Source organism: Dasypus novemcinctus, chromosome 9, assembly GCF_030445035.2.
Source record: "Dasypus novemcinctus isolate mDasNov1 chromosome 9, mDasNov1.1.hap2, whole genome shotgun sequence".
NCBI lineage: Eukaryota > Metazoa > Chordata > Mammalia > Cingulata > Dasypodidae > Dasypus > Dasypus novemcinctus.
Genome location: NC_080681.1, coordinates 89737827 through 89751455, shown reverse-complemented (window position 1 = coordinate 89751455; position 13629 = coordinate 89737827). Strand labels below are relative to the sequence as shown.

The 13629-nt window shown below is 44.4% G+C and overlaps 1 protein-coding gene across 6 annotated transcripts in view; it reads left to right on the top strand.

Annotated features, from left to right (window-relative positions):
* Positions 1-13629, top strand: part of ST3GAL3 (ST3 beta-galactoside alpha-2,3-sialyltransferase 3) — a 319352-nt gene that overhangs the window by 224620 nt on the left and 81103 nt on the right. For 4 of the 6 annotated variants that reach the window (XM_058303745.2, XM_058303747.2, XM_058303746.2 and 1 more), the window contains one exon: positions 3012-3104. The exons of the other annotated variants lie outside the window; for them this stretch is intronic. In XM_058303745.2, the coding sequence (XP_058159728.1) occupies positions 3012-3104 (93 nt within the window). The remainder of the gene's footprint in view (positions 1-3011; positions 3105-13629) is intronic. 6 annotated transcript variants of the gene reach the window in all.

Below are 13629 nucleotides of genomic sequence, written 5' to 3'. Positions count from 1 at the left end.
TTTCCTCTTGGAGTACAGTGGTTTACACTCTTCTCCCCAGGGGCCTGGTAGTCACAGTTGCAGGACAATGGGTGCTCTTACTGGGTGAAATGCTAAGGCTTCCCAAATGAAAGGGCAGCCCCAGAGTAGAAGAAGAAAAAGGGCTGAATGATTTGATCAGACATCTGTGGGGACCTCCTGGCATTTGGAGTGTGAGTGCCTTAGAGAAACTGACTATTTTGGCCTGAGGGTGTTGGCTGCTGTTAATCTTGGTGGGTTTGACCGCTAACTGCCCCAGAGGTCCCAGCCTGCTGTATGACTCAGAATCCCCAACACTCCCCCTATTCTTCTCTCACTGGGATAGTCAGAAAGCCATTTCTAAGGCATTTTAACTTGGTAATGACTTGACGTGGCCCACTGTGCCCAGATCTGTACGTTTACTGTTACTTTCTAATTGGGGGTGGGGGGTTAAGAGCTGGTAGTCTTTGATATCTAACCACCTTTCACTGCCAGGAGAAGGGCAGTATGTCCTGCCCTCCTTGCTGGGTTCCGGCTTCCTAATGCTCCAGCTTGCCAGTGCTCTGTCTTTTCCCTTGTGGATGATCTGAGCCTGAACCCTGGACTGTCCCACAGTCGTTATTCTTAAAGCACCTCAGCAAGAGTCAATGGTATGAATTAGAGAGAGAAAAGATGTGGCCGAATATTTGTCTCCCGTATATTTGTATCCGCAAGATGCTGTGTTAAGAACGATGGTCGCCATCTGCCTTTGAACATCTTTGTGAGACTTTCTGGAATTCAAAAGAGCACAAGAACCCAGAGTACAAGGCAGGCAAGCAGATAGTGGAGATTGGCAGGCCAGGATACGAGGGGATTCGAAACGCCTCGCCACTTGGGTGCATACTTTTCAGGAGCTCCGTGAACCCCTTTTCTCCACCCCATCTCCGACCACTGACCGCTCCTGTGCTATCCCTGGGCCCTACCTTCCTCTTGATAGCACTTCTTATGTCCCAGCTTGGTAGGAGAGTCACATTGAGAGCTTCTGCTCTGTGTTAGAGAGAAATGGGTTCAGTTCCAGGGCTACCATTTACTGTGTGGTCTTCAATACGTCTCCTTAGCTTTCTGATCCTCACCTGTAAATTAATAAAGAGCACCTGTTCACAGGATTGTTGTGAGGAGTAATTGAAAAGATCTAGAATTTTTTTTTAGGAGGTACCAGGGAATGAACCCAGGATCTTATACATGGGAAGCAGGAGCACAACCACTGAGCTACATCTGCTTCCCAAATGATAAATGTTTTTTCATTTGTTTGTTTTTAGGAGGTACCAGGGATTGAACCCAGAACCTCCAACATGGGAAGCAGTCACTCAATCACTTGAGCTACATCTACTCCCCTAGAATGTTTTAATCACTTTGCCTACTCCAAAACGGCTAGTAAAGTCAGTAATTACACTGCAGTTTATATTTTGTTTCTAAACTACAGTTGTTTACCTAAGAAAATATTTATTCTCTTGTTAAAACCTTTGACTTTCTTTTGCCTACCAAATAAAGTCCCATCTCCTTGACTTGTCACTCAACATTTGCATTTACATTTGCATCGCAGGCTTTGAATTTCACTGGTAGGGAAAGCTTAAAAATATAGATTTCTGGCAGAAATTGCACCTGGTTACAGATGAACTTGTCTAAATTTGATGAGCAATTACTCTGTGCCAGGCACTGGGCTAGCGCCACGGGGGCACTTGGGTGAATCAGCCATGACACATGATAGGCAGTGACATCACCGCTTCTGGCTCTCTGGTACAGGCGCCACACACATACCCCACACCCGCCCCACCCAGCCCTTGCAGAAGGCACCCCTGCGGGAAGGCTTGCCACAGGGCCCCAGCAGCCGGGCAACACTGAGCTGGCAGCAGGCCCAAGGGCGGAGGCGGGTGAGGTTGGGACTCGGAACTGGCAGCCAGAGCTCACTCAGGTGCCCCCGTGTGAAGGGGCTCTTAGCCCAGCAGTCGCCGAGCTCAGTCACTGTTTGGATCCTTTTCTTGCTTGTGATGTTCTCTAGGCTGAAGACTTTTGGTGACTCCAGCTCCACATTGAATATATAAGGACACTGAAAGCCAAAGATGTGAGGTGACTTGACAGTAGTCACACAGCCGCAAAACCACACATTTTCTGAGAAATACTCTACAATCTCTGACTCGTGTCTTGCCTGCAGTCCAAGTGCAGTGAGATCATCAGGGTCATCTTGTTCCTTCAGAAAGTTATAGGGGTCTTCTGTGTCTATCTCTGTGCAAGGTGCTGGGGGTGCAGAGTTAAATCAGGCTCTGACTTCAGGAATGTACAGGATAATGAGGGAGACATACCACTTCATAGTCCAGCGTGGCAGGTGCTGATAGGATCAGCATGTGATGTGGGGTCAGGGAGCACAGAGGAGGCACTGAGCCCAATCTAGGGGACAGGAAAGAAATCCCAGTGAAGTGAACATCTGAGCTTCGCCATGAAGGACCAGTAGGCATTAGTCAGGAGAGGACAAGGGAGAACAGTCCAAGTAGAGAGAACAGCAGAGAGGAGACATCCTCCATGAAATACCTAATGGTTATATTAATAGCTCAGCCAAGCGCATGTATTTTATCTATCTTCAGGGCACTGATAATGGTATGGAAAGAATAAAGTTGATGAGGTGCAGGTGGAAAGGGCAGTCCCTGTTTTCACCAGAGCCTGAGCAGCTCTCTCCTTGGTACACCTGTAGGGGTTCCAGTCTGGGAATCTCAATGGAGTTCCTGATTTCCTTGGTGTCAGGGCTGCTGCAGAGAATCTATGGGAATTTATCAAATTCTGCTGAGGGAACTTGCTTATTTTTCTGCCTACTCCTTTTGTTTTGTTTTTCTCCTGAAGCCTTGATTTGGAAAAGGGCGTAAAGCACTGATGGTAGGGAACGAAGCTTTATCCAAGGTTTAAACACCTACTTTTCTTCATAACTTAATGACCCACTGACTGCTCAGTGCCTGGCCAGCTATGATTTTCCTTCTCTTCCATAGACCTGCTGAATTGGCCACCAAGTATGCAAACTTTTCAGAGGGAGCTTGCAAGCCCGGCTATGCTTCAGCTTTGATGACCGCCATCTTCCCCCGGTAAGTGTTTCCTTCCACTGCCTAGACTCCTGGTCCATGACTCAGGAGTCGGAACCCTGCCCTCATGGCAGATGTTCTCCTGAGAAAATGGGATTCTGTTGTAACTTCCTGCTGGGTCCTGGTGTCTGGGGGTACCTGGAAAGGACTTCAGTTTTATTTGGTTATTTCCTCAAGCCTCTGCTATGCCCTTGCTACACCCAGTCCTGCCTCTTGGAACTTGGCACCTGTCAATACAGCTTGTTTCTCTGGAGGAGAGGAAGGAGGTAGGACCTGTGGTTGTCCCATGGAAGCCAGGTCTCCAGAAGCAGCCAGACAAGGCCACCCAGCCCAGAGGCTCCTAGTCATGGTATCAGTGGCCAACGTTTTTTGAAGCTGCGGACCAACTCGCTGGCTTCAGGGAGACATATCCAAATAAAGCAGGGAACAAAGAGGGGTTTTAGAAGCTACCCAAGTTTTAGCTCCTACCCTCTTTGTCTATTTTACATTCTGGAGTTTCTAATTTCCTTGGCATCAGACTTGCTGCAAAAAAATTTATGCCAAACTCAAGGAGTTCCTTTCACCAGTTCCACTGAGGAGATTTACTTGCTTATCTACCGTATCTTTTCAAGATTTCTTTTCCTGAATCATTGATGTGGAAAAGGGTCTGAAGTTCTGAGATTGTCTTATCTGGAGTGCAGTGAGACTGTCAGGATCATTTTGTTCCTTCAGAAAGTTAGACCCTCCAGCAGTGGGGAGGTAGTACTTGGACCACCAAAGGAGCTGGGAATTCCAGGGGTGACCTCCAGGTGTGGGCTCCACTCACTGTGGGGAGGCTTGTGTCCATCCCTTAGAAGGCCAAGTTTAGGGCACACAGTGTCCAAAATGCTGAGAAATAGATTGCCCAAAAGGAAATCTGGGATATTTGCTTTTTTTTTTTTTTTTTTTTTAAGATTTATTTATTTCTCTCCCCTTCCTCTCCCCCCCACCCCCTTATCTGCTCTCTGTGTCCATTCACTGTGTGTTCTTCTGCATCCGCTTGCATTATCAGGTGGCACTGGGAAACTGCATCTCTTTTTTGTTGTGTCATCTTGCTGCTTCAGCTCTCCGTGTGTGCGGTGCCAGTCCTGGGCAGGCTGCACTTTTTCACGCAGGGCAGCTCTCCTTGCAGGGTGCACTCCTTGCACGTGGGGCACCCCTACGCAGGGGCACCCCTGCATGGCAGCACGGCACTCCTTGCGCACAGCAGCACTGCGCGTGGGCCAGCTCCACACGGATCAAGGAGGCCCTGGGGATCGAACCCTGGACCCTCCATATGGTAGACAGACGTTCTCATTTGAGCCATGTTTACTTCCCAATATTTCCTTTTTTAAAAAAAAAAGATTTATTTTTTATTTATTTCTCTCCGTTCCCCTCCTCCGCCAGTTGTCTGCTCTCTGTGTCCATTTGCTGTGTGTTCTTCTGTGACCGCTTCTATCCTTATCAGCGACACTGGGAATCTGTGTTTCTTTTTTTTTTTTTTAAGATTTATTTTATTTATTTCTCTCCCCTCCCCCCCCCCCACCCCAGTTGTCTGTTCTGTGTCCATTTGCTGTGTGTTCATCTTTTTGTCCACTTCTGTTGTTGTCAGCGGCACGGGAATCTGTGTTTCTTTTTGTTGTTGTTGTTGCGTCATCTTGCTGCATCAGTTCTCTGTGTGTGCGGCACCATTCCTGGGCAGGCTGCACTTTCTTTTGTGCTGGGCGGCTCTCCTTACGGGGCGCACTCCTTGCGCATGGGGCTCCTCTACGCAGGGAACACACCTGCGTGGCAGGGCACTTTTTGCACACATCAGCACTGTGCATGGGCCAGCTCCACATGGGTCAAGGATGCCCGGGGTTTGAACCACGGACCTCCCATGTGGTAGGGGGACACCCTATCCATTGGACCAAGTCTGCTTCCTGCAATATTTACTTTTTATGTTCCTTCTCTTTTGCTAACTTGAGCCATCCAAACTTAGCTTCTTGCGTGAAGCAGGGCCTATGCCAGCTGAGTATCTGGTGTTCAAAGAGAGATCTCCTTGTGCAGAGTCTGCCTTCTGAAGTGACACAAATGTGTTGCTCTTCCCAGCTATTTATTGGGCATCTCTAAAATGCATGGCACAGTGTTCTGTATTCTTACACGTTTTCTCAGACTCATACAACTCTGCTCTGGGACCAGACACATGTGTTTTCCTTGACCCTTATTTAGATTCCTTTTAGTTTTTCTAATTGAAAGTAATACAAGCATGTGGTTAAGGGAAAAAAAAACCTGAAATAGTATAAAAGGTATTTATTCTTACTCTAGACCCCTTCCCCCAAGACAGCCAATACTTCCATAGATGGGAACCAACTGTATTTGTTGTTCTTTACTTTGCTTTTTACCCTAGTGTTTATGTTAGAGACTATTCTGTTACCAGCATATAAAGATCAACTCATATTTAAAATGATTACATAATGTACCATTGTATAGATATATCATGATTTTATTGAAAGTCAAGTTTATTGAAGTTTAATTTATATATATTAATAGCCAGTTTTTAATGTAGTTCTCTGAATCTTGGCAAATGTATACTTTTGTGTAACCACCACGAGCATCAAGATCTAAAATATTCCATCACTCCCAAAAAGTTCCCTTGTCCTCCTTTGTAGTTAACCCCTTCCCCTAACCCATCCCTGACGCCAGTGATCTGTTTTCTGTCCCCGTCGTATTTCCAGAATGAAATCATATAGTTTGTAGCCTTTTGAGTCTGACTTCCTTAATTTGTATAATGCATTTGAGATTCATCCATGTCATTCTGTGTATCAGTAGTTCATTTTTATTGCTGAGTAGTAGTCCATTGTTTGGCTATAATAGTTTGTATATCCAGTCATCAGTTGACAGACATTTGGATTAATTCCAATTTTGGACAATTATGAATAAAGCCACCATAAACATTTGTATACACATGTGTTCATTTTTCTTGGGTAAATACTTAGGAATGGTATCACTAGGCCCTAGGATAAGTATATAAGTAATTTTGTAAGAAATTGCCAAAGTGTTTCCCAAAGTAATTGTGCTACTTTGTATTCCCACTGGCAAGGTATATAATAGTTCTGGCTGATCTACAACCTTTCCATCTGCCTTTTTAAAATATATATAATTATTATTTTTTATTTTTAAAGAAATTTAGATTACATAAATTTTGCATAAAATATATAAGGGATTCCCATATGCCCCACTCTCTCCCACTCCCACGCTTTCCCACATTAATAAAGTTCTCCATTAGTGTGGTACATTTATTACAATTGATGAACCCATATTGAAGCTTTGCTACTAACCATGGACTACAGTTTACATTATAGTTTATACTTTTCCCACACAATTTTGTAAGTTATGACAAAACATACAATGGCCTTTATCCCTCACTGTGATGTCATGCAGGACATTTCCAAAGTCCCGAAAATGCCCTGATATTATACCTTTTCTTCCCTTTCCCGTATCTCAGAACCTCTGGTAGCCACTGCCTTTACATCAATGATAAGAGTTCTTCCATTGCTAGAATAATAATAAGTCTATAGTAGAATAATAATAAGGCTACTTTAGTCCATTGTTCCTTCTCCAATCTTGAGGATTTGGAGATGGTGATGCCCACTCTGCTTCTGACTGAGAGGGAGCTTAGATCCCGTGGAGCAGATGGATGGAGCTATCTTGCTTACAGTTGCAGATACTCTCTGTTCCTTAGAATGGGCATTGCCATCATCATCTCCTTGTTAGTTGTCCTGGATGAGTCTGATGAACTGGAGAATAGGTGTTACAACTCTGCTGAGATTCAGGGCCCAGCTGGCACATGGACAGACCAAAGATTTAAGTGTCTTGGACATATACCTATCCACTTTAGTACTAATTATAGGCTCAAATAGGAGGGTCAGAAGAGCCATGTGTAGGGAAACCACAACTGAGTCCAACTCTGTCACACTGGGGAACATAAATTTCCAAGTAGAGCCCGCTGGCAAGGTATTGAACTCCTGAGCTATCTGCCCTGAGTATAGTGTCTGGATGTCTCCAGAGCCTTCAGGAGCCCTGCTATTTGAGGTAGTATTTGCTTTGGCAGTCAATGAGATCCTGCTGAAACATGCGTAAGTATAACCTCTGGAATGACCTCCCAACTCACTTTGAAGTCTCTTAGCCATACAATCTCATTTGTCTTTACCATTTCTCCCTTTTGGTCAAGGTCTTTTTCCAGATAACACTGCTAGTTGGTGCTTGATAATAATCCCTCGGTGTCAGGGAGGCCTATCCCCAGGAGTCTTGTCTCATGGTGTGTGGGGGGGCGGGTAGGGAGGTAGGGCGTTTATATGCTGAGTTTGGCTTAGAGAGAGGCCATGTTTGAGCAACAAGGAGGATTTCAGGAGGTTACTCTTAGGCAGTATATAATACTAGGCAAAGTTTCAATTTTATAAGTAAAGGTTCGTAAGTACAATCATCAATGTCAGGGGTCTGGCATAATGGCCTGTCTTCTTTCACTAGACATTGCCCTTGCCTAACTGTCTTTTTTTTTTTTTTAAGATTTATTTATTTTCCCCCTCCCCCTCCCCTGCCCCACTGTCTTTTGCAGTCTGTGTCCATTTACTGTATGATCTTCTGTATCCATTTCTCTTGTTTGTCTTCTCTTTAATGTTAGCCATTCTATTAGGTTTATAGTGATTCTCACTGTGGTTTTAATTTGTATTTTCCCAATGACTAATGGTGTTGAATATCTGTTCATATGCTTATTTACTATTCTCTCATCCTCTTTGGGGAACTATCTGTTCAAATCTTTTGCCATTTTTTTCTTTAAATTTTTTATTTTGAAATAATTTCAAACCTATCGGACAGCTGCAAAGATAATACATACCCCATACAAAGAACTACATCAAACTCACCATTCACCCAGTTACCCAGTTCCACTGATTTTAACATTTTACCACATTTGCTATATCATTCTATATCTCCATTTATCCATCTACCCATCTATCTGTCCATCTCTTCATCCATCCATCTATCCCTATCCATCTATCTATCCATCTATTTTCTGAACATTTGAGAGTAGGTTATATATATAATGTTCCTTGAGCACTTAATGCAAGGATAGTCACTTGGGTACCCACCTTAAGTGCAGTTATCAAGTTCAAGAAATTTAACATGGATATAAAGCTTACAGTCTAATTCTAATTTTTTGCGTCTCAATAATGTTCATTTGAGACTTTCCCCCTCCATTATTAGATCCTGTCCAGGATCACCTATTGCATTTAATTGTCATTATCTCTTTAGCTGTTCTTGCTCTCTTTCTCTTTCTTCTTTTTTTTCAATTGTGGAAACATATATACAACATAAACTTTCCCACCATTTTTAAACTGGGTTGTGTAGCAGTTTGATATTATTGATGAATTCCAAAAAGAAATATTGGATTATGTTTATAACCTGGTCTTTTCCTGTGGGCATATTAGATTATATTGGATTCAGAGGTTTACTTGATTAAGGCTTTGATTGGGCCATATAGCAGTAGGACGTTGCATCCCTGCCCCCTTAGTAGGTGGGGACTCACAGATAAAAGACATGGCAAAAGATAATTGGAGTTTTGATATTGGAGTTTTTGATGCTGGAGTCTTGAGCTGGAGCCCTGGGAAATAAGCACACAGAAGAGCTTGGTTGTGAGGAAAGAGGAGCAAACCCCAGAAAGTGAACACACAGGAGAACATAGAGGAATAGAGACAGCTCCTTAGACATAGCAGAAGTCCTGGAGAAAGAGCTAGAGCCGTTTGCCTGAAAGTCTATAGCTGGCCTTGTGGAGAGAGGTAAAGCTTAGAGAGCCTTAGAATCTACAGCTGACCTTGTGGAGATAACAGAAACAACTGAGCCCAGAAAGAGGCAAGCCCCAGGCAGAGAAGAACCTAGGAAGCCTGAACCCTGACAGATGTCGGCAGCCATCTTTATGGCCTGGTAACTGTAAGCTCCTACTCCAAATAAATAACCTTATAAAAGCCAACAGATTTCTGGTATTTTGCGTTAGCACCCATTTGGCTAATACAGATTGTTTGTCTTCTTATTGAATTGTAAGAGTTCATTACATATTCTGGATAGAAATCTTTTGTCAAGGAGATGAGGGGGCGGCGGACTTGGCCCAGTGGTTAGGGCATCCGTCTACCACATGGGAGGTCCGCAGTTCAAACCCCGGGCCTCCTTGACCCGTGAGGAGCTGGCCCATGCGCAGGGCTGACGCGCGCAAGGAGTGCCATGCCACACAGGGGTGTCCCCCACGTAGGGGCGCCCATGCGCAAGGAGTGCGCCCCATAAGGATAACCGCTCAGCACGAAAATACAGCCTGCCCAGGAATGGTGCCGCCCACACAGAGAGCTGACACAACAAGATGATGCAACAAAAAGAAACACAGATTCCCGTGCCGCTGATAACAACAGAAGCAGACAAAGAAGATGCAGCAAATAGACACAGAGAACAGACAACAGGGTGGGGGGAGGAAGGGGAGAGAAATAAATAATAATAAAAAAAGGAGATGATGTGTAAATATTTGCTCACAGTCTATGGCTTGTCTTTTCACTGACCATACTCTGGACCACAGACAAAACAATCTCAGTACTTAGACCCTTTTCCACACTAAGGCTTTAAGGAAAAGAAGTTTCAAGAAAAGGGATGGGAGGAGAGGAGAGGGGAGGGGGAAGGGGAGGGGAAGGAAGGGAAGGATATAGTGTTGGTTTGTTTTTTAATACACTTTTAAAAGTATCTTTTACAGGTAAAAGACGCTTTAATTTTGATGAAGTCCAGTTTATCAGTTTTTTCCTTTATGGTATATGCTTTTGGTATGTGTCTAAGAAATCTTTCCCTATCCCAAAATGTTTTTCCTATTTTTTTTTTTTTTTTTAGAATTTTTTAGTTTTAGCTCTTTCATTTAGATCTGTGAATCATTTTGGGTTGATTTTTATATAAGGTAAGAGGTAAGGGTTGAGGTTGATTTTTTTTTGCATATGAATGTTCAATTGTTCCAGAACTATTTGTTGAAGACTATCCTTTTCCCATCGAATTACCTTGGCACATCTGTTGAAAATCAGTTGACCGTATATGTGTGGGTCTATTTCTAGATTCTCAATTCTATTCTTTTGATCTTTATGTCTCTCCTTGTACCATTATCACACTTTTTGATTACTACGGCTTTATAGTAAGTCTTGAAATCAGGTAAGGTAAGTCCTACAACTTTGTTTTACTTTGTCAAATGTATTTTGGCTATTCTAAACCTTTTGGATTTCCATGTAGACTTTAGAATCAGTCTGTCAGTTTCTACAAAAAACTTACTGGGGTTTTGTTTAGAATTGTATCGATCAATTTGAGGAGAATTGGTGTCTTAGTAATTTTGAGTCTTCTCAACCATGAACATGTATATCTTTTTATTTATTTAGATCTTTAATTTGCTCAGGAATGTTTTGGAATTTTTAGGTCTTGCACATTTTGTTGAAATTTATCCCCAAGTATTTCATATTTTTATGCTATTATAAATAGTATTTTTAAATTTTCAATTTCCTATTGTTCATTGCTAATATAAAAATAAGTTAATTTTGTATTTTGACCTTATATTCTCTGTCCTTGGTAAACTCACTTATTACTTGGAGCTTTTCTGTAGAAGTCTTAGGATTTCCTACATAGACAATCATGTCTTCTGTTAATATAAACTATTTTTTTGTGATTATAATAAAAGCCCATTGATTATACACTTTGGATAGATTGAATGATATGTGAATATATCTCAATAAAACTGCATATATATACATACATATACACAGACAGTTTTATTTCTTCCTTTCCAATCTGAATCCTTTTTATTTCTTTTTCTTGCCTTACTATACTGGCTAGACTCTTCAGCAGAATGTTGAATTACCCTAGCTTGAAGCTGGAGGAATTGCCATCTGTGTCCTCTTGGTTTCTCTGCCATCATTTTTTTTTTTAATGTGTTACTCAGCCTCAAGTGTTCTGACCTCCTCTGATGACCAATCCATGTTCTACTTTTAAATGTCTCCTCCTACCCCTTCTCCTTCCCCCACCACTCACGGAACTAGCCTCCTGGTACTTAGAGTTACACACCCCACTTCTCCTTCCTCTTTGCTCTACTTTCCAATCCCCTGGCATGGGTTTGCATTAGGTAGCCAGAAGTTGTGTTTTCTTAGGAAAAGTTTCCTTCCCTGTTTGACCAGAGACACACACTTCGTTGCCCAGATGAATGCTGCAGACCCACCTGTTGAGCTTTTCCTCATTATAAATTCATCTGCTGCACATGAAGTGCAGCCTGCTAACTGCCTCTGATAGTATAGGAGTGTGTCTTTCCCCCTTCCGCAGGTCAGGACCTGAGGACCTGTATCTCATCCTCTCTCTAACTTTTACCTGCAGGTGAGGCCGGACAGAATCCTTGGTGGAATGCCCAGACAGGGTACCAATTATTTTGGAGCCTGTTGTGTCCTAGAGAATGAAAAGTGACATGAATCGGTCCACAATAAGTACAGAAATCAAGAGTAAGGCTTTAGAAGCATTTATAGCAATTGGATAGGAAATATATATCTGTTGAATTTAGTAATTTAATAAATAGGGCTTAGATTTTGTATATGTTTAACTTTTCTAGTGTTTCATTTTTATGGTATTTTATGAAATTATCACTCTGACAGAATTGACATTTAAAAATCAATTCTCCACAGATGTCTTGGGAGCACAGGCCCTGGAAGCCAGTAGGGCTGGGCAGGGCTTAACCTCCTTGAAACTTTCCTTTGAACCTTTCCTTACCTACCTCTCCGAGGGCTAAATGAGATGGTGTGTGGAGATGGACGCATCTGAAGTGTAGTAAATGCTCACCAGAGGTGAGGACAGAGGGCTGTGGGGGCACAGGTGAGGCTCTGGGCTGGAAGGGGTGCTGAGAGATGAACTGGGGTGACTTCCTGGTGCAGCAATGCCTCAGCTGGGCCCGGAAGGACGGCACATCAGCAGCAAGATCAGACACACCAGTGGAGGGGGACTTCTGCCCCTGCACACCCAGTTCCAGGCTCAGGCTGGAGAGCCGGAACCCTAGAGGTGTTTAGAAGTGTGGTGCCTGATGAAAGCAGGCAGGCAGGCCACATTCCTGTGGTATTTGAGGATTGATCTTGTCAGATTAGCAGCTTTGCTTTTCTTGGTTCAGGAACAAGATCCCCGCACGGGGAGCTGCGCTGCTTGTGAAGAGCAAAAGCTGGTGAAAGCAGGGAACGTGATCCTGGCCCTCTCCCAAGCCGTGCAAGGCGCCAGGCCATCTGGCTCCTCCGGAGAGGGCGGGCCCAAGCCCGGGCTCCACCCCCTAAAGCCCCAGGGGCAGAGGCCCAGCCCTGCAAGGAGGAGGATGCTGGCATTTGCAGGACATTTCCTTGCTCTCCGTACTCTGTCTGCATCCCTATGGTCACCGTGTGACTAGCCTCCCCAGATAAATAGCCAGAGCTAGAAGGGAGACGCGCCGGCTGACACCTCACCTCTCCCAGCTGGAGGCAGGACAGCGGGCCAATCCCCCCTCCTACCCTGAGAGCTTTCGGTTCTCTTCCCCCAGGCCATGCAAAGGGTCCAGGCCAGACGTAGCCAGAGGGAAACCACCCCCCTGCTCAGGGCTCCTGTGGAGAGTACTGGGCAGCAAGGCCTCTGCTCTTAGGACCCCTGATGATGGAAGCACAAGCCAGAATGGTGACTGCATCACCAAAGCAGGACTGGTGACAGCTGGCCGTGACATCTTTATGCTTCTCTGGGTTGAGACAGTCGCATTCTCCTTCCCTGTTTTCCAATGGCTTATGATGGAGAAGTTTCCTGCAGCAGGACAACTTGAGAACACACAGCTTGAAAACAGATGGTTGGAAAAAAAACCAAGAGGAGACCTTTTACTCTACTGCTCAGCCCCTCAAGAAGGAGTGTCCCCAAAAGCAGCCCTGTTCTTGCCTTTTTCCTCTGCCTGAAACAGCACACAAGTTATCCTAGGCATTTTGTGATCTGAAATGGGGAACTGCAGTTTGTAAATCAGTCTTCTTTATCTCTTTTCAGCCCCTTTCCTCTCTACTTGGGACCCATAATCTGTTATTTTATCCCATTTCTCTTTCCTTCCTTCCTTAGTAAATTACTGGTCTAACTAAAAAAAAAAAAAAAGAAAGAGTGTCTGGGCCAGAGGCCAGCTGCCAAGCTCACCCCAAGAAGCAGACCCCCAAATGGAGCAAGGGGCGTCCATGCTCAGAGAAGACGACTGTGGGCCGGAGGAGGGCTGGTCTGTGCCTGCTCTGCCCACGGGCCCTTCTCCCTGCATCCAAGAGTGACTGTGATCAGAGGGAGGTGCTGGCTAGGAGAGGGACTGTCTCCATCTCATTCCCCACCTCCCCCTTCCACCCTCAGGTGCACCCCCTGGACCAGTAAGGAGATTCAGGGCAGGACTTGGCTGCTTCATGTTTGCCCTTAGGCCATTTTGACCTTCTCTAACCAACCCTCTGCCTGTACGCCTGGGCCTTTCATTCCT